This window comes from Pelodiscus sinensis, chromosome 5 (assembly GCF_049634645.1).
Source record: "Pelodiscus sinensis isolate JC-2024 chromosome 5, ASM4963464v1, whole genome shotgun sequence".
NCBI classification, from domain to species: Eukaryota; Metazoa; Chordata; order Testudines; family Trionychidae; genus Pelodiscus; species Pelodiscus sinensis.
The window spans coordinates 105,974,080-105,994,803 of record NC_134715.1 but is presented as its reverse complement, the minus strand read 5'-3'; the positions used below and the strand labels follow the sequence as shown (position 1 = coordinate 105,994,803).

General features: G+C 41.0%; 1 protein-coding gene across 12 annotated transcripts in view; it reads right to left on the bottom strand.

The window, feature by feature from the left end:
- Window positions 1–20,724, bottom strand: part of LCORL (ligand dependent nuclear receptor corepressor like) — a 164,720-nt gene that overhangs the window by 54,083 nt on the left and 89,913 nt on the right. For 10 of the 12 annotated variants that reach the window (XM_075930673.1, XM_075930672.1, XM_006136998.4 and 7 more), the window contains 2 exons: window positions 14,760–14,886; window positions 4,400–4,654 (listed from right to left, as the gene is read on the bottom strand). In XM_075930673.1, coding sequence (XP_075786788.1) covers window positions 4,400–4,654; window positions 14,760–14,886 — 382 coding nt within the window. Of the gene's footprint in view, window positions 1–2,348; window positions 2,537–4,399; window positions 4,655–14,759; window positions 14,887–20,724 lie in introns of all 12 variants that reach the window. The other 2 variants (XM_075930679.1, XM_075930678.1) reach the window with 1 other exon arrangement.

The window sequence follows — 20,724 nt, the reverse complement described above, 5'->3', positions numbered from 1 at the left end:
AGGGGAAACTGGTAACAGGAGGCTATTGATCCGCCTGAACTAACAGATTTCAAAGATGATGATGGTGGCCATTATAGCGGCTCTGATTCTCCCAAAGAGAAGAAAACATCTGGATCTATCAGCAGCACACAGTTCAAATGGAAGAAAAGTATAGTTGAAGGACAGGACAGATTTCTCTCCAAGCTAACAAGATGTAAATTACTCTGTAAATTACCCTTAGCCATTTTGATTTTGTCCTTATACTGATGTGTACAGACAAAATCACTAGCGATGTGTCCATGCTTCCACATCTCCTTTTTTTACTTTCAGGTCATTAAAGAGCTAATAATAGAGCCATAAGTACCAGGTGATCTTGAAACAGCTTGAAATTGTCCTGCATTAGTATCAGTGACCACCTTGTTGGGCAATGAGGAGCCAAAGGTCTTTGGGTGGATGACAACAGGCACAGACAGATTTGCATCTCTGTGTCCCGCTCCTCCTCAGACTCAGACAGCTACAGTTTTGCCAGCAGGCTAATCGAACGGGATTGTAAGTGAGCAGCTCCTTTAGGCTTTGGAAGGCAGATCCCGGTTACCCCAAAAGTGTGCAGGAGGCATCCCATATGAATTCAGGTGTCTTCTCCATAGGCACCAATAAGAGTATGGCACCATAGATGCTAGGGCTTTTGTTGGTACTGATGGATATCTCAATGCCAATGACACTGTCCACAATTGCTCACCCGATTGTGGGACTCAGGAATGGAATGACAGTCTGCTGGACCACAGTCTACTCCTTTTCACTTGTCTTCAAGAACAAGTTTGAGGATTTATTCCATGATCGTTTTCTCTCTCTCTGAGTGCACAGTGATATCATCCAAGAGCTCCTGCCCCAATGTTCTGGGCTGTGTCTTTCAGTGACTTGCTTTGACATCTCTGGCACTACCTTCAAAGTGTACAGTCTCAATGGTTCTAGTGCCATGGTCAATGCCAATGCTCTACAGTTTAAAACGCAGTAAGAGCCAGAGGGCAGGCTGCCCAGCTCCTACTGCCTTTTAAATTGCGGAGCTGCAGCGGGGTTTGGTCCCACAACTGGCGCGAGCCAGAACTGAGCCAGGCTGCCTATGGACTAATCAAGTAGTCAATAAAAACTCCATCGACTACTCGGTTAAATGCCTGCATTTTAGTATCTCCAATAAGGTGTTTAAGTTAGGAAAAATAATTCTAAGAATGGTGCTAAAAACAGCCATACTAGGTCAGACCCAAGATCCATCTAGGCAAGTATACTTTCTTTTGAAAGTGGCCAATGCCAGGTGATTTAGAGGGAATGAACCAAACAGGTACTCATCAAGTGATCCAGCCCGTCACCCGAAAGTTTCCTAGCTTCTGACAAACAGAAACTAGAGACACAATCCATCTTCACTGATAGCCATTGATGGACGTATCAATATCCTTGAGTTTTATCTAATAACTTTTTGAACCGTTCTTAGTCTTGGCCTTTACAACATCGCCAACTGGCAAACAGTTTTACAGGTTGACTATGCATTGTGTGAAGAAATACATCTTGTTTGTTTTAAACCTGCTGCCTTTTAATTGCATTGAGTGATCCCTAGTACTTGTGTTATGAAGAGGAACACTTCTTTGTTTACTTTCCTCATATCCCAAGTCATGATTTTATAGACTTCGATCATATCCCCTTCTTAGTCATCTCTTTTCCACACTGAAAAGTCCCAGGCTTACTATTTCTCTCCATATGGAAGCTGTTCCATTTAATTAATATTTTTGTTGCCCTTTTCTAAATCTTTTTCAATTCCAGTACATCTTTTTTGAGATGAGGTGGCCACATCTGTACACAGTGTCACATTGGTTATCCTCTAGTCATCTGGTACAGAAGCTGATATGAATGAAAGGTTAAATACTATAGTTAGTAGTTTTGCAATTTCCCATTTGTGAGTTCCTCCAGAACTTTCGGATGAATATGATATGATCCTGATGACTTAACACAGTTTAATGTCTCAATTTATTCCAAAACTTCCTCTAAATCTGGAAAGGTTCCTTAAATTTATCACCTAAAAAAATGGCTTAGGTTTAGGAATCTCCCTCTCATCCTCAACTGTGGGGAAAAAAAACCATTTTGTTTCTCCACAATGGACTTTTCATTCTTCATGCCTTTAGCATCTCAATTGTCCAGTGACCCTACTGGTTGTTTCTAATGTACTTAAATATTTTGCTATTACTTTGAGTCTTTGGATAGCTGTTCTTTAAATTCCAAAGGCACAAAGGAATGTGCCTTTTTCTGCCCTAATGAAAAAACATCCCAATTCTGGCCAAATTATAAACCACCAAAACAAACTGCAGTTCACACATACTCACTTGAGACTTGGAAGTTTGGCAGAAATAGCCAGTGAAGAGTCTGTCCGTACTGGACTTGCACCAGGGTTACAGGTGGTGAGAAGGGTTCTGCAAGTTCTCTGCCCATCTAGCAGGGGCCACCCCAGTGTTTGGCAAAGGAAATGAGAGAACGGAGCCTGTCTCTCCTGTGCTCTCAATGCTTCTGGTTGCTGGTGCCCAGGAGAAACGAATAGTGCATTTTAAATGGAACACAATGGGTAAGGAGTAAAGCATAAGTAGTGTAGGAAGGGACAGATATAGTCTATGATGAATCTGTAATTAAAAACTGTATCCTATTGCATTTACACAGGGGGCTCAAATTAATGTTAAAATGCAAACTTAATTCTGACATTTCCTAACTTCTGAGCGATTGACTTTGAAAATTTTTTTTAAATACAAGAATGTAGATTGTGCATACATGAATCCATTCACATGTGCTGTTTTTCTAAGGCTGCTACGAAGGAATAAGGAACCACACAGATGCCTGTGAGAGACAAGGGCTACTACACTATTAACCTCAGAATTGCATAATCCATAGCAGAATCATCAACTTTCCCTCAAAATTGCTGCTGGACTATACCCAGGCTTGGTGACCCAAGAGAACTAATATGACTAGTGCCATCACATGTGGGTAATGGCACCATCTCTCTCCATCCCCCCCCATCTCTGAACAAAATACTGAGTTTTAACTGAAAGCTTCTGACTACAACAGGAACTCTTACTGTAGGATTCCAGAAGGAAAGCAGTACATAGAGTCAGTGAGAAACAAAAAGAAAAGAGTATTTCAGATCTCTTCCTCCAATGTTTCTAAAAAGGTAATATAACAAGTCTCTAAAAACAAAACTAGAACTGCAATGCTGAGAGACATGGTTAATTTATTAAGTTGTAAAGTATATCAGCATTCCCCTCCCCCCAAAATAAAAATACCAACAGAAAAAGCTTGGAAGGACAGAAATTGAAATTGAAAGAAAGATGTGGTAAATTATGTAAGTTAAAAAAAAAAAAAATCAATAAAGTCAAAGTACTGGGATTGATACAGCAGTTAATTACATATCTATGTTACAATGTTCTACTGTCTAATATTTCCTTATTCTTCTATGGACAGCTCAAACACGATGAGCCAAATATCCAAAAAGAACTTCTTACCGATCCTAAATCTTGCCCACTTCTTTAGGTCTATGCAATAATCACAATGTCTCTTGTTACTCTCATCCACTTCATCTTTTTTACTGGCATCCCTAAGCAAAAACTCTACAATACACACACAAATTCAAGGTCCTTGTCCTTATTTTCAAAGTTCTGCAAAATGTCATCCCTACATATATAGAATTTCTATTTAAATTTCCTTGCATATAACTACTGTATTTCTATCCTTACTTTTCCCTTCATTTTTTCCTGTTCCGACTTTGTGCCCCTTTTGTGCTGTACTCTATGATTGGAATATCATCCCCTTATCTACCAGTATCTTCTCTTCTACCCTTTCAAGGTTCTCAAATCCCATTTCTACAATAAAGTCATAACGTACTGATTTCCTTGCTTTCTTGACAACCAAATTGGTGTTTCATATGTTTCCCTCCTGTTAATGATGGGAAACAAGCAGTAGATCAGAGTTCAGCAGGTTTATGATGGCCATTGGTGAGATGGTTTAAGAGCTCTAGCGTTCCAAAGTTTGCCAAACTGCCACCAGTTACTGATAGCATGGACCTAGGAGTGGGGATATTTAGTTTTTAGGGAAATATAGTACACAATGTTTTTTTGAAATAATTTTTTAAAACGTTCTCATGTGATTTCAGCTGCTGTTTAGAGAACAAATTTGTTAATATTCAAAAAACACAGAAAAAAACAAGCAACAGATTTTTTTGTACATGGATTTCAATAACCTACAATAGAATTTATTTTAATATGCTGAATGCTACTTTGGATAGGCAAACATTTAAAAATTATTTTGGATTGCTCAGATTTGGATAACAGGAAATCTCCGCGAAAGTAATTGCAAAGCACTAGCATAGTAAAGAAATAGACAAAAGATTTACCTTGCTGAGTTTTCTGTTCTTGAGTTCTATTCACAGTGAGGTCAAGAGGGCTATCCTGTTCTTCCTGAAGAGAGTTTTCCGTTTGGTTCATTTGGATATTTTTACATATCAGACTTGGTTCAAATGATGAACCATTTCTATTCTCTTGAATTTTGCTACTTTTTGAAATGTATTCAATTGCAAACTGACGAATCATCTTTTTCATTAATTCCTGAGCAACTAGGGGAATGTTAGGATCACAGTTCTGAGGAAGATCTGTGGGGGGGAAAATGGAACACATGTATTAATATAAATGAACAATTTTTTTTATCTTTCTTTTAATAAGACTAAAATGCTTACTCAATAAATGTAGTAATTTTGGACCAGATTTTGAATCTCTTTTTACCTTACTCCATGTGTACTTCAATCAGTGAGCCTATCTGAGAAGTAAGGTATTATTTAAAGTAAGTAAGGGTATCAGACTATAGCTCTTTGATTTTTAAAATATATCAAGCTGAAATATGTCTTGTAGGCTTCTAAGTTTCAGGTGTTAAAGGGTTTAAACAAAAGTAGTACAAGTGAATTAGATAAAGCTGTAAGTTACACTGTAGTTAAAAATATTATTTTCAAAAAGACTTTTACTATTATAGCAAACAAAATACAATTTAAAATGTCTTTAAGACTATCCTTAGTATTGATTGGAACATTCTGAGAATCTTAGAAAAACAAAGATTAAGTATGACATAAAGCTGTTTCACTTATTCATATGTACATTCAGTTAATTTACATTGTCCACATTGTTAATTCAGGATTGTCAAGCCAAGATGTCAGTAGAAATCTCCTATACATGTTATAGGGCTGTAATAAACTAAGTTACACTTTGGATTTCTCAAAGAAAGTGGGTTGTGCCTACTTAAGCTCATGATATCATCTACATTTCTGGGTAGTTTCTAAGGTGCTACAGGACTATTTGCTATTTTTATGGGATGTACACCACATATACTATGTTCTAATTTCCTTTCCTATTTTCAATTATGGGGCCATATCCCATTTTTGTTTAGTCTTCCAACACAGAAAAGTAGTACAAGGAAAGTCTATAACATATTTTAGCCATCTTGTAAGTGACGATTACAGGCTGGAAAAAGGAAAGAGACAGCATCACACGACTAGCTCGGTCTCACCGACCACTCACAACTTTACCATAGACCACTGTTTGAGAACACCAAAGTAAAGCAAAATCCCACCTTCTGCTGAAATATAAAAGACCTGCCAAATCAACAAAGCAAAGCAACTACACATTGAAGAATACAATTAGAAAGATTATCAAAATAGACCATTACTCCCTTACAATTTTTACTCTTGCTGATGCATGATGTGTTTTAGGATTTACCCTCATAAAAATCATTCAATGGAATTGAATGGCTAAATCTCCACAACCCATTCAACATGTCTGAATTGCACTTTATCGCGTCAAAAATATATTTCTATGGTTCATTCCCTTAGTTTCATTATATTTCTTGTGCTTTACATATGCTAATAATGTTGCTGTTCAGCAGCACAAGTGTCATGGTAAAGAGTGTGTGAAACCTTATAACGACATTATTATTTATCTTGTAATTCTGCTTCTCTAACAATACATTGTGGCAGAATTCTCACCTGTGTGTTCTTCTCTTGTTCATTTACGTACCCAACTCAACCCTGATCTTATAAGGTACCACAACTCAACCCAATAGCAATCTGGTCACGTCACTATTACTGAAATCATATACAGAGTTAGTACACTATACTACTGTTTTTACCAAGACAAGATCATATATCTTTAACTTTTCGTATGGTGGAGGAATCATATTAAGTAGAAAATCTTGTTTTGGGAAAAAGAATGAGAGAAACAGCATTTCTTTTCAAATATGATATTAGAGGAAATTGATTACATATATTCTGGAGAAGAAATAATATTTTCAAAACAGATTCAGATAAAGAGTTGTGGGTCATGAGTGCTCTGTCACTGAGAAAAACAGGATTTTCAATTATATACTATATGAATATTTTTCTCAAGTAAAAGTTTTCTTGTGCAATATACACTTTAGTACCAAAGTATAATTTTAAATGTATATTTCAGTTTCAGTAAATGACAAAATAAAAAAAACCCTTACATATTATTGTGCATCTAAAACTGAAAAAATGAACAAAATACTAAAAAATTGAATATTCTATTTAGTGGAAGTGTTTCACAGTACATAATAGTAACTAAGTTAGTGAATGTGAAAACAGTAAATACAATAAATACACTTTTGTAAAAAAATAAACTGCATTTCTCTATATCGTGTGAAATTCTATTCTCAGCAGGTAACACTAAATACACTTTGGATGAAAACCCTAGTAACACAGTGCAAAGATGTGTTTTATTAATTTTAGGAAGTCATGACTACAACTTAAAGCTTTTCAAAATGTAGTTCCTTCCTTGTTTATTTACAGACAGAAAGCCAGGCCACTGTTCTTCCTAAACCACTGGGCAGCTGCAGATTTTCCCAGTATGTGTATGTATACCATTCTGCAGGTAATAAAACAGTCCTTAAGAGTTTGGCCTAACAAATAAACTCTGTGCTTGCTCTAACGTTTGCTCAGGGCCATTTAGGTCCTTCACTGGTTCTGGGACCAAGCTAGATGTTGCTCTCAGTTTCAGGAGCCCCAAGCGTCAGCGTGGTGTAGTTGTGATTTTTCTGCTCATGATTTCTTAATATTCCATTTTAAAATACAAGGGAAGACAATTAATAACTGAAATAATTACTCCTCTGTATTACAGTGGTTTTCAAACTTTTTGTATTGGTGACCCCTTTCATGCAGCAAGCCTCTGTGTATAACCCCGCTTACAGTTAAAAATGGAAGGGGTAATTAATGGCGCTGACAGCTCAGGGCCTGCTTTGTAACTCCTGTAGGGGTCATAACAAGCAGTTTGAGAGTCCCTGACATAATATGTGTTATTTTTTTGGAGTCCCCAGCATCAGGACACCCCTGTTCTAGGTGTTGTGCCCATTAAGCAACACTTCTATTAGCGTGTCAAAAATATTCATAATATCCTTCTTCTTAGCTGTAGTACACAGGACCACTATACTGTGATGACTCTTTGTATAGAATATAGATGACTAGTTAAGTTGGTGGTTTGAATATATACACATTTTTAAAAGTCTATGGAGGGCATAATAGGGTATACAAACCCCACATTGTGCACGACAGGGCTACTGAATTATTATAGGCTCAGTCAGCTAGATTCCACTTGTGAAAGATGTCAGACTTAGAAGAAATGGCTTTCAAGGAGAGATCAGAGCAGAATTTGTACAGGGCAAAATGAAAAAGAACTACAGGCTTCCAGCACACAACTCCTGGGAAAAGGCTGCTGCTCCAACAGTCCCCTCTGGCAATGAAGGGATACTAATCTACTTTTGGTTCAACTATTATTTGTAGTTAAGTTGTGGCCACAACTGGGCTCACAGGTTACCAGAAGCCCTCTGGAAAAAGGAGCAGTTACTCCTCTTCTGCAGTTACTGAAGTTCTTTGAGATGTGTGTGTCCAGAAGGATTCTCTGTCTCAAGGGCTCATGCATCCATGTACTTTGACTGGAGATGTTTAATAGCACTGTGTTTGACACATGCATGTTCTCCAGAATCTGCATGCCCCATAGTGAGAACATACAGAACTACCCACGGTTCCTTCTCTACTGAAAAGCCTCCATGAGAAGAAACTCAAACAAAGATTAAAGAGGGCAGAGAGTACCCATCTCAAGGAACCCCAGTTGCTACATAAAGATGAGAGATTTCAGGTTATTCAAATAATGTCCTTATGAGTGATCCACTTCAGTTGGCTCCCAAGCAGTATGCCCAGAAGGATTAGGAAGCTTTGGAGCAGTATCTAACAGTGATGACAGAACTGCATTATCAATAGCAGCTTCTAATCTGGCAGTGAGTTTAAAATCATGTTTGGGAAACATATGTATGAAAACCAAATTCCAGTAACTAGATTAGCGCCAGAGAAGTAGATCTTGTAAAGAGTTAGCTAATACTCAGGAAGGAGGTAAAACATTAGTAGCCTCATAGTGAGAGAGAATACATCCTGTAATCCACTTTCAGAGTCTCTGGGTGGAAACAATGAATCTCCAAAAATGAAAGCATCTGGGAGACTTCTTAAAAGATTTGGTCCTGTCCAGCTAGAAAGCTAAAACCCTTCTTATTTTGACTATGTCTAGACTACATTCTATTTTCTAAAGAGGATATGCAAATTCTGCGAGAATTTCCCCTATCCACTGTACCAGTAATCCTGTAAAAAATCCTATCACCTCTGCAACTGACGACCATGAGGTACTGTTGATTCACTTGATAACACTGTCAAAGGTGAGATGTTTAGTGGCTACATTCTTTTCTTTTTGAGAGGGCCCAAAGAGTGGTTAATACTAAGCCCATGGTCACCAACCCATCGACCGTGACTGACTGATCTATTTTGGGGGAATTTGCATATCTTCTTCCGATCTCACTTTCGAAAGTGAAATGGGAAAAATCCTTTCAGAAAAAAACCCGCTCTTCCTTAAAAAATGAGGGTCATGCAGTTTTTCCGAAAAAGGGTTTTTTTCCCCTGAAAGAAAACGTGTCCAGAATACTTTCACTTTCGAAAGACCCTCTTTTGAAAGTGAGATTGGAAGAAGACATGCAAATTCCCAGAGAATTTGCGTATCCTCTTTCGAAAAAACCCCCCCATAGTTTAGACATACCCATATATGCATGGAAGACAGCTTCCTCCCTAGATTGCTGTGGTTTTGGGGATGGAGAGGGAGGAGCAGATGAAAAACTTGGTTAACATGGATATTAAAGAGTATTTATGTAGAGACTTAAGATGATGTTGTACTACTTCTTTTTCTCTAAAGAACACTATAAAGGGTGAACCTGCCATTAATGCATCCATTTCCCTAGGGCACTGGGCAGAATTAAAGGCCACTGAGGAGAATGTCTTCATAGTCAAATGAAGCAGCAAATAATTAGCCATCAGTTTAAACAGATGTTTCATAAGGTAATTAAGAACCATTTCAAATCCAACGTAAGATTATACTAACAAGGGGGAAAAGATTAATACAACCCTTGATTAATCTTGTCATGCTAGGCTGAGCAAACAAATAGCCTTTCATTCACCAGAAGAGAGATTATGATAGACACCAAAAGAACCTTGACAGAACTCATAAAAAGGCCCCTTTTCTTTATTTCCAACAGATAACTTAGAATAGTGAAGTGGGAAGAAAGAGGAAACAAAAACTTAGTGGACACATCAGTGGTGAAATCTCTTCTGACTTTTTGAGGTGACTTTTTAGTTGACCATTTCCTCCATTTAGTTGACCTACTGTAACTCTGTCAAACAGGAAGTTATTATTACTCAGAACCATTGACGAACCAAGCTCAGAGTTCAAAAATCTGACTAGAGACAGCACAAGGGAAATAGATGGAGAAGAAGCAAATCAAACAAAACTACCAGAATTGTCTCAGCCAAGTCAGTTGGATTGGGATTGTACTTCTCTCTGTTCTGCTTGTGACTCCACTTCTTAACCTCCACCGCAACTGTTGTTCAGCTTCCCATTTTCTCCTACAGAGAGGTCTGATTCTGCAAGGTGCTCAGCAAGATCTCTTCAAGTCCTATAGCTTTGGGAGCTCCTGGGGGGGGGGGGGGGGGGTCTATACTTCTGAAAATCAGGCATGCTTATTTAGAAAACTAAATAGTACAAGTATATAACCATCTACATTCTTAAGTACGAAAATTATGGCCTAAGCATTTTAGCTGTGTCTACATTGGCAAGATTGGCCTGTCTATACTGGCCGCAAGTTCTTGTGCAAGAACACTAACGTTCTAATCTAAGAAATCAATGCTTCTTGCACAAGAACTATGACGCTCCTGGTCAGGAATAAGCTCTCTTGTGCAAGTGTTCTTGTGCAAGAGGCCAGTGTAGACAGGCAACATGAATTTCTTGCGCAAGAAAGCCTGATGGCTAAAATGGCCATCAGAGCTTTCTTGCGCAAGAAAGCGTCTACACTGGTACGGATGCTTTTGCGCAAAAGCACATGCCAGTGTAGACGCTCTCTTGCGCAAACACTTTAACGCAAAAACGCTTGCGTTAAAGAGTATTTGTGCAAAATCTTGCCAATGTAGAGGTAGCCAATTTGTGTATTGCCTCACAAAGACTGCATTAAGATGGAATTAGGTATCAGAGCATATATTAGTATTTTAATAACATTAACATACTTCGATGTGGCAATAAACCTTGTCCCTACTTCCCCATAGCAGCTCCTCTAAGATAGAGAGGAGGTGGGTTTTCATATATCATCTAACTGAAGTAAGCACCTTTGTTCCATAGCCTTTGGGACTTACTAATGAGATAATGAAAACCAACTTATAAAAATTAGTTAAAACAGGCCCTAAAAAGGAGAAAGGGGGAAGAATTAGATGGAATCTGGCTAACTTTCAGATCTGCTGCTTAGCAGAAAACAGAAACTATATCATTTCTAGCTTCTCTTAAAATGCATATATCCATATTTGACAGGGTGGATTTTCTCTAAATCAAATTGATTTAAATAATTATTTAAACAACAGTCAGGAAGACTTGATTTAATCATTTTCTACATAAAAGTGCATTCTTGTCTGTTGTTATAGCTTTAATATCTATTCTTCACAACTCAGAGCTAGGTTTCATTTTTAGGTACACACTATACATTTTTAAACAGTGATTAATTTTGAAAACTTTTCTGACACAGCTGTAAAAACTAAATCTGAAAATGAATGATTGTTTGATATTTCATTTACCAAAGGTAAGTGAAACAGATATTTAAGAAGTCACTGGGGCCATGTCTACACTAGGAAATATCAAAACTACTACATTTGCCTTAACTCCCGATGTAACAAATTCGAACTAGTGAACTAGGGAAAGCTTCGAAATTGGAGTTCGAATTAGTCCGAAATAGCACATCCACATTGAACTGAGCCTGCCTCAGATTTAGAGCCCCAGAAGCATTCTGGGGAGTGCTCCAGGATATTTTCTGTGGCTACTTGGTCTGGCAAGCTGTGACATGTGCTTACTGGGGCTCCTCGAAGAATAGAACAGCATAGAGTAATGGGGAAAAATTCATACCCTTTATTCAGAAAGCCAATAGGAGTTAGAGTCTCCTGCACATTCATGGGACAGACACAGAATAATTCCAAACCTCTCAAAGGGTATGCGCAGAAGGCATATGACTTATGCCTTGTGCAACGAGGTTTACAGGATCAGTCGGCAAAGGCTTTCCTTGCCGACCAATCCCTGTTTTGACTGCCACTTTGTGCCAACAAACAGCTGAGCCGGCACAACGCAGTGGCCATTTTTATTCTAATGAAGCGGGGGATATTTAAATCCCCGCTTCATTGACTATGTTGGTATGTCTAATTTACATGCCTCTGTTGGTATACCCAAACTTACTTCAGAAGTTCTTTGCTTACTAGAGAAATTCTCTTTCCATATGTTTTCAAAATATCAAGCAACTTACCAGAAACTCAACTAAGGCAATAACCATGAACAGGCACTATCTGACCTACCAACATCTTTGGATATTCACTGGAGAGTAACAGTAGTCCGGAACAGTTCTGCTTGTTCTGTCCCCTCTGAATAGGTAGAATGATTTTACTTCTGACAGAGCATCATTGATTCATAGGAGACCAAAGAGGTAAGATACCAAAAGAATGTACTTTTCAGGGAAGACTTGGGAGTTTGATGTATGTCTCTGCTAAAGGACATCCAGATCTCCTCCAGATCTCTCTCACACTGAAAGTTCATCTACAGAAGCATCAGAAGACAATTAGCCAGAATATCTAAGGTATAAGGAGTTCTATGTTCCAAAAACCCCACCAAGTAGCATGACAACTGAAGGCAGAAACCACACCTCCCAAGCTGAACTCAGAAGCAGCAGGAAGAACCACCCCAGGAGAGGCCATGGGGCCAGAGCCCTGATTAATCTAACAGATGAGTCTCTGGTGCAGTGGTGGGACACCATAGCTTTCTCATTCATTCATTACTAGTCTGCACTAAAACTGAAGTTAAAAAAAAAAAAGCAGGATTGAAATCCCCAAGCTTCTCAGATGTCAGTCTTTAAAGCAAGCCTAGGCTGAATACACAGATCAAAAAAAGTCCCATCAATGCGGACAAAACATCTAGCCTCCATATTTTCTCCATCCTGCAGCCAGGTAAAGGAAGAAAATACAAACACTCTTCCTCTTCATTTTCCTTCGGAAAGAATGAAACACCATTCTCTTTTTATCAGTGCTAGTTGCTAGGAGTATGAAGTGCTACTCCTCCTAACTCCATGCACACACTGATACACAGATAGATGAAGGAGATCGTTTTTTTTCCAGCACCAAGGTTATTCACTGCTCTGTTTGAAACACAACAGGCAGGACAGATACAAAGAATATAGTTCACACACATATGTGTATATTGTAGAGAGCAGAGCATTCTTATGACTGGTACTCTGTTTTCCAATTAACCTAGCACAGAAGTAGGCAAGAGAGCCTCTGCAGGTCACAACCAAGCCAGCTGATCCAGCCTACGGCCATGCTGTCACGCCCCTGCCCACAGGCCAATCGAGATCTGGGGATGGGGGAGCACATGAAGTTTACTCCTCCTCCCAAGGTCATGTGGCATCAGAGGGAACCGCCAGCAGTTTTTAACAACTGGTGGTTCGCTCTAGGCAGGGAAACGGGGTGAGAGACTTCGCATACTCCCATGCCCCCAGGTCCTGATTGCCCTGGGGGTGGAGAGAGTGCATGAGGTATCCATGTAGCATCTACAGCTGTTCAAAACAGCTGTTGGTTCTCTCTATGCCCCAGGGAATGGTGGGGGACTGTCATGATTATGAGGGTTAGCCAGCAGCCTGGGGATTAAGGGGTTAACTACACCTAGCCAGATGGAGTGACCAGTAGGAATGTAGGTGGGACTTTCAACCTGGGACAAAGGAATTTGGGTTTTTTCCTTTCTCCTTTTGTCTCTCAGAGAGGTCTCTGCAGCTACAGAGAAGGACAAGCATGTCTCTCTCTCTCCAAGACACCATTCTTCATTTTCTGTAAGTAGGGTAAAGTTTAGGTAGTTTCGTTAGGTTTTATTGTTTTAAGGATTGGGTATGAGATCTGGCACTGTTTAAAAGATGTTTTGGCTTTTTTTTGTAACTAAGTTCTAGGCCCATGGAGTTTCTCCATGAGTATATTTTGTTACCTTCCTATCTAGTCATTATGCTTACAACAGGAATATTGTTGTAATAATAAAAGTTCTTTCCTTTCTTTTTATTAACCTGGCATTGGTTAATAGTGTGCCCTAATTTTTATTTTAGGGGTGAGATTTCCCAAATGATCTTTCCCCTGGTTTCTTTAGCAACATTTGGGTGGTGGCAGCGGAAGTTTTATTCCCAAGATCTAGGTTTTTAAGATTTTGGGGGAAGTTTTATACCAAAGCCTGGTAGATAAGGCTTTGGGTACACTTGCTGGCCCCCACTTCTGCATTTATCATGCCAGAGTGGGGAAGGAGCCATGACAGTGACAACTTCCTGTGCTCTTACATCCCTAAGCCAATCAGGGTTTGTGGGTGGGGAAGCACAGGAAGTGTCCTGACCCCACCCCTTCTGCCCAAAGCCCCACCCCTTCCAGGGTGGCCCGGGGCCACTTCAGAAATTTGTGAAGTGGCCCCCCTTCAAAAATTGTTGCCCACCCCTCCTGTAGCAGGTGACTAATTTATTCCCAATTTCTCATTAAGAGCCAAACTGACTTGTCATATCCCACAAAATTATCAGGGGCCAATCAGTGACAGCAGCCTTGGAAGTGAAAATGTGGAGTTATTGAATTCTATGAGATAACCACTTTCAATCACTCACTTGGACGGATTAAGAGTAGCAATTGAGGAAAGAGGAACTATATCCCATTACTAATCCCCAACATACACAGTTCGTCCTTTAAAAACCATTTTCTTGTAAAAATAGCAAAAGTGGCTTAGGAACAAAAATGTTAAAATGCTTTAAGAATCCAACAAGTGAAGACTGCAGCTGACGGAAAGAGAGAAGAATGCATTATATTGGAAGGCAGAATGAAGAACAAAGTACAACTAGATAGATGGCAACAACAGGAGAGGAGTGGTAAGCAGCACTGTGTCGTCTTATTTTAGGAGCAGCAAAAGGGGCAAAGGAAAGAAAAAGACAGACGAGCGGGGAAGGGAGGGGGAACCCTCAGAACTCAAAATTGGAGTAATAATAATGATTTGGGACTGAAAGATTATTAATAAATCACGTGATTATTCAACCTTTTATTGCATAATTTAATATGAAAGACATGCTTCCATTACCTTTCTTTCGAAAGAGTGCATTTAGGTAATTTTCTGCTTGGCATTCAATCTTATCAGTGTTGGACTGGCCCTGAGATGACAGTTCCTCTGTAGGTGTTGACTGTGAAGAACCAACTGGCGTACGATCCTAGAAAATGTAAGATGGCAACAGATCTTAGTAACGATTATAGCTTGTTTTTAGAACCCAGGACACGAATTAATAGTATATACAGTACAAACTTTGTTATCCATAATTCATGAGCAATAGGGGGTTGTTGGTTAATCAAATGTACTAGTTACTCAAGCTTTATATTGACAGTTAATGAATTTTTCACCAAATGCAAAAAATGTTGGATATGAAATAACCTTAAAGACTACATCTTTTAACACTATTACTGTATACAGTACTGTAATTTACTACTTCTCTCAGGGTCATCAACATCTATAACTTCTGCTGTTGATGGTGCTGGACCAGTGGCACAAGCTGCAACTTTTTGAAGCATCTTGAAGGTATCTGCCTGCCTGCCAGTCAGTTGTTTTTTCCTGAGGAAATTGTTGTGGATAATATGCAGCTTCCTGGCTTCCTGAGCAGAATAAGAAGACTGCTGCTCGGCAAACTTCACCAAAGCTTCTAGACACTGTACAACAGTAACCCAAAAGATTTTGGTTTCTTCTCTATGGCCTTCTTCTACTGAATCTGTTTAATCTGCAGTATCTCTCTCCAGATGGACAACCATTTCCATAATTTCAATGTCTGTCCAGGGTTTTAATGACATCTAGATCTTGATAGACCTTTACCCACTCTTCAACTTCATTATCCTTCCGTTTAGTTGTTGGGTTTGTGAAGTCACCATTTGGAACAACATCAAGATTGGAAAGGTTACTCAATGTTTTTCAAAATGATTGTCCCCATTGGTGCTCCACCTTTAGATGCGCCAGCACCACTGCACCTCTGATCAGAAGTTTATGACAGAAGTGCCCATGGCCAGCTGCACGTACAGAGTGCCAGTGCATGTGATCTGAAGTGGCTACTGCCCATGAGCAGCCATCCGGCTCCTCAGTTCCTTCTCTGACCCAGACGTGTTCATGTCCAAAGCAGAGGGGAGGAAGATGGGTGCTGGAGCACTCACGGGAACAACCATTTCGAAGAACTCCAGTTACTGCACCAGGTGAGTAACCTTCCCTTCTTTTTTGAAGAGTGTCCCCGTGGGTGCTCCACCTTTAGGTGATCATGAAGTAGTAGTCATAATAGGAGTTGGGAGCTTCGGAAGGTGAATCTGTGACAAAGTATTGTTTGGCCAAATCTCATTTCTGCATCTGTGAATGTATGGATGGCATAGTGCTGCATGAAGGTATGCATAGACATCCATGTGGCAACCTTGCAAATGTGTTCTGTCAGAATGCCATTCTGGCTGCTATGGCTCTTGTAGAGTGAGCCCGTACGCTGGGTGAGGGCTCTCTCCATTAAGGTATATGATAGCTGTATGCAGCCAGATACCCATTTCAATAGTCTTTGTTTTGATATGGGTAACCCCGTGACCTCTCTGTAAATGAAATGAACAGTCGTGGAGTTTTGTAAAAGGGCTTTGTTTGCTGTTGGTAGAAGGCGAGTGCCCTGCAGACATCCAAGGTATGGAGAGCTGATTCCTTGTTGTCCTTATGCTGCTTCGGGAAGACAGTGGGTAAGTATATGGGTTCATTTCAGTGGAATGAGGTTAAGTACTTTCGGGAGGAACGTGGGATCTGTCAACAGAACCACTTTGTCTTTATGATGAATAGTAATAGAGAGGTAGCCGTGTTTTAACTTGTGTTTATGAAATATTGTGTCTGGGAAGGGGTCCATCATTAGGGCTCCCATTTCCCCGATTCGTCTGGCAGAGAATTGCAAAGAGGAAAGCCATCTTCATGAATAGATGTAGTAATGAACACGTGGCTAAAGGCTCAAATAGTTTGCCCATAAGAACTTTTAACATTAGGTTCAGATCCCAGGCTGGAATTGGGTCCTTGAGTGGCAGAAACATGTTATGTAGGCCCCGTATGAACCATCTGATGGAAGGCTGTGTAAAGACAGGAGTGTCCTTATATGGGAACATGGAGAGCAGAAATGGAGGTGAGATGTACCCTTATAGAGCTCAGGGAAAGGCCTGCATTATGCAAGTGTAATAGGTATTGCCAAATCTGTGATACCCCCGTGTGGACGGGCTCAAAAGTGTGAGTCGTGCACCTGGCTGTGAAGCACTTCCATTTCTGCATATATGTTTTTCTCATTGTAGATCTTCTGGAATTTGTGAGGATGAACTGCACTGGTGCTTGGAAGGTCTTTTCCATGGTGTTCAGCCAGTCAGCATCCATGCTTGTAGATGCAACTTGTGGATAGCAGGATGTGGTATCTGACCAATGCTCTGTGTGAGCAAAGATGAGACTGGTGGGAAGCAACATGGTGGTCAGGTGCTCATCTGTAAGAGGTACGAGTACCACGTTTGTCTGGGTCAGTTGGATGCTACTAGTATTACTTTGGCCCTGTCCTGTCTGATCTTGAGGATCACCTGTTGTATCAGAGGAAATGAGAGAAATGCATATGCTAAGGGTGCCTTTCATTGTATGAGGAAGGCATCCCAGAGGGAGTGTGTATTATGGGCAACAAGCATTTTCACGTGTAGCAAATAGGTCCACTGTTGGGAACCCCCACTTCTTGAAGAGATAACTCAGCATTGATTGGTATATTTCCCTCTTGTGGTTTTGTGGGAATTGTTTGCTTAGGCTGTCCGTGAGTACACTGTCCAGGAGGTAAGTTGTGACCAGGTGTATGTTCAATGGGATACACCCTTTTCACAGACAGAAAACCTCTTGGCAGAGTTGGTATGAGCATGTATGACGGCGCGTCAGGGTTCTCCCGACTCCTGCACCCCCGTAGTGGCACAAACAGACTTCACCAGCCAGTAGAACAGAGGGAGTTTATTGCTTCTCCAGGATACAGCACAGCATAGATGTCATCCAGTTACAGGGCCAGGCCTAGGATGCCTCAGCCCCCTTGAGATGGAGGAGACTGGGCCCCTAACTCCCAGCCCCTTTGCTTAGGCTGCTTCCTCCAGGATTCCAGACAGAAACTAAAACTCTCTTCCAGCCCTGACCCCAGCCAGGTGTTGGTTTCCACCCTCCTCCCTTTGTCTCTCTCCCTGGGATGCTGAGCCTGAGTGTCTGGGTTAATACACATTTGGGAGAGTCAGTGAGAATCTCAGATCACAGCGCAGGGGGACCCAGGTACACAGAACAGACAGCACTCCCACTACGCCACAGTGTGTACCCTGTCTCTGGGTGTGCCCCCTACAACCCATCAGTGAAGCATCTGTTGTGATTGTTGCTGATGGGGGGTTACATTTGAAAGGGACACCTATGCATACGCTGTCGTGCAGGGTCCACCATGTAAGAGAACTTTATCTTGTTTGGCAAGGAAAGTTGTTTAAAGGATGAATGTGTGGCCTGTAGGCAGCATGTAGCCATGCTTGTAATGGCCTCATGTTTAACCAAGCACGGGGAACCATGAATGTGACTGCCACCATGTGCCCCAATATTTGTAGGCATAGGTGTGCCGTTATGGCCGGGCTGGTCTTTGCTGCTGCTATGAAGTTCTTCATTGTGGCACATATGTGGCTCAGTAATGAGGCTCTGGCCTCTGTGCAATCTAAGTGTGCCCCTATAAACTGTAGTGTTTCAGTTGGGGTCAGTGTGCACTTCACTATGTTTATCTGAAGCCCAAGTATGAGACACAGCCTGTTGTGTAGACAGTCATCTAGTTATGAAAATATTGTGATGTGTATTTTGCACATGTGTATGGCTACTACTGCCAATATCTTTGAGAACACTCATGGGACTGTCAAGAGCCTGAATGGTAGCATTCTGTACTTTTTCTAGGGCAGGTATAATTGTGCCAAGGGTCACCATCTTGAAGTGTTGGTATCCGACAAAGCGGCTGAGCCTGTGTTGTTGTGGTACCTCTTCTATGATACCCAGACTTAGGAGATATTACAACTCTTGCACGAGCACATGCTCGTGAGAGGGGTCCCTGAAGAGGGACAGGCAAAGGAGGTAAGTGAGAGGGAGGGGGGGGGCAACTGAAAATGGGATGCAGTTGCCGGTTTTCACGATTTCCAACACCCACTTGTTGGTAGTGATGGCAGATCAGGCTGGATAAAAATGTAGCTAGTATGTTGCCAAATATTGTGGATAGTTTGGATTGCTGCCTCAGATTGTGTGGGGCATAGTATGGATTTTGTTGATAATGAAGCCTAACGACTGAAGTGTGGTCTTTGTGAATGTGATCACGTCTCTGATGGTCCATTATAAGGGACCTCGGATAGGAATCTAGAGAAGGGAATATTGTGATCCCATTGCATCTGAGATATGCCGCAGCCACCGCAAGGGTCTTGGGAAAGACTCTGGGGGTGGAGGAGAGTCTGAGCAGGAGGACTCTATATTGAAAGTGGTCTGAGGCTACCGTGATTCATAGGAAACGTCTGTGTGCAGGTTGAATTATAATGTGAAAATATGCATCTTGAGGGTCGAGGGCTGCAAACCAGCCCCCCATCTAGTGCCAGAATTATTGTGGCGAGCATAACCATTTTCAAGAGTTGCCTGCAAAGGTATTTGTTTAATTGGCACAAGTCCAAGATAGATCTCCAAGCTCCAGTTCTTTTTTCAGTGATAAAGTAGTTTGAATAAACCCCTCCCCCTTTGTATTTTTCGTGGACCCACTCTATGACTCCTATATTGAGAAGGTGCTAAGCCTCCTCAAGGAGCAGTGTCTCGTGAGAGGGGTCCCTGAAGAGGGAGGGAGAGAGTGGGAAGGTGAGAGGGATTGCCGTGAAGGGGACAGAAATAGCATAGCTGACAATTTCTAGGACCCACCGATCTGTAGTGATTGCTGCCCACTGATTTTAGATCAGGCGCAAGCGGTGGTGAAATATATTAGTGCTCACCTGATACTGTAATTGGCGGTGATCAGGCAGACCCTCAACCAAATATACAAATGTGCTGCTTCAAGGCCTAAGTTGCAGAAGAGTGGTTGTTTGGGGCTCTTTTGCATTGGTTTCGTGGTCGGAAGCGGTTTTGCTGAAAGGGTCGGTATTGCTGTTTTCTAGTGAAGGTTATGTCCCTGTGTCTTTGATACAGTGTATAACACTTTCTTCGATAAAGGGGAGTATAAATCCCCAATGTGCGTAGGGTAGTGCGCAAATCTTTGCTCGAATGCAGGGCTTCTTCATTGGTACCTGCAGTGAACAATTTAGCTTTGTCGACTGACAGGTCCTCTACTTTGGCCTGGAGAGCCTTAGGGACTCCCGCTGCTTGCAGCCAAGATGAATATCTCATCACCACAGACATCGTGGTGGAGCTAGCCGTAGTGTCTGCAGCATCCAGGGCCATTTGCAGTGCCGTATGGGATATAGTGTGGCCCTCAATGATTGCCTTGAGGATAGGTCTTTTATCTGCTGTAATATTGTGCATGAATTCTGTTAATTTCATGTAATTGTCAAAATCATGATTTGCGAGCAGTGCTGAAAAGTTAGCTATGTGTAACTGGAAGGTTGATTAGTACACTTTTCTCCTAAACACATCCAGGCGTTTGTGGTCCTTGTCCTGTGTATGTGTTTTGTGTTGTGGTTTCTTGGACCTTTGACTGGCCGTCACAACCACTACAGTTTCATTGAGGGTGCAGGTAGAGAAAGTCCATGCCTTTAGATGAAACAAAATATTTCCTATCAGCCCTTTTATTAGTTGGAGGGGCCATGACAGGTGTTTCCATACTTCATTGGCTGGATTGCTCGAGGATTACTTCATCTAGAGGCAGTGCGATTTTGGACTTTGCAGAGGACTGTAGATTCTTTAGGAGTGTGTGTTATTTCTCCTGAACCTCAGATAAATCTCTCTCCTGACTGGTAGCCACCCTTTTAAATAGATCCTGGAATTGTTTGATATCATCAGTGAGCGT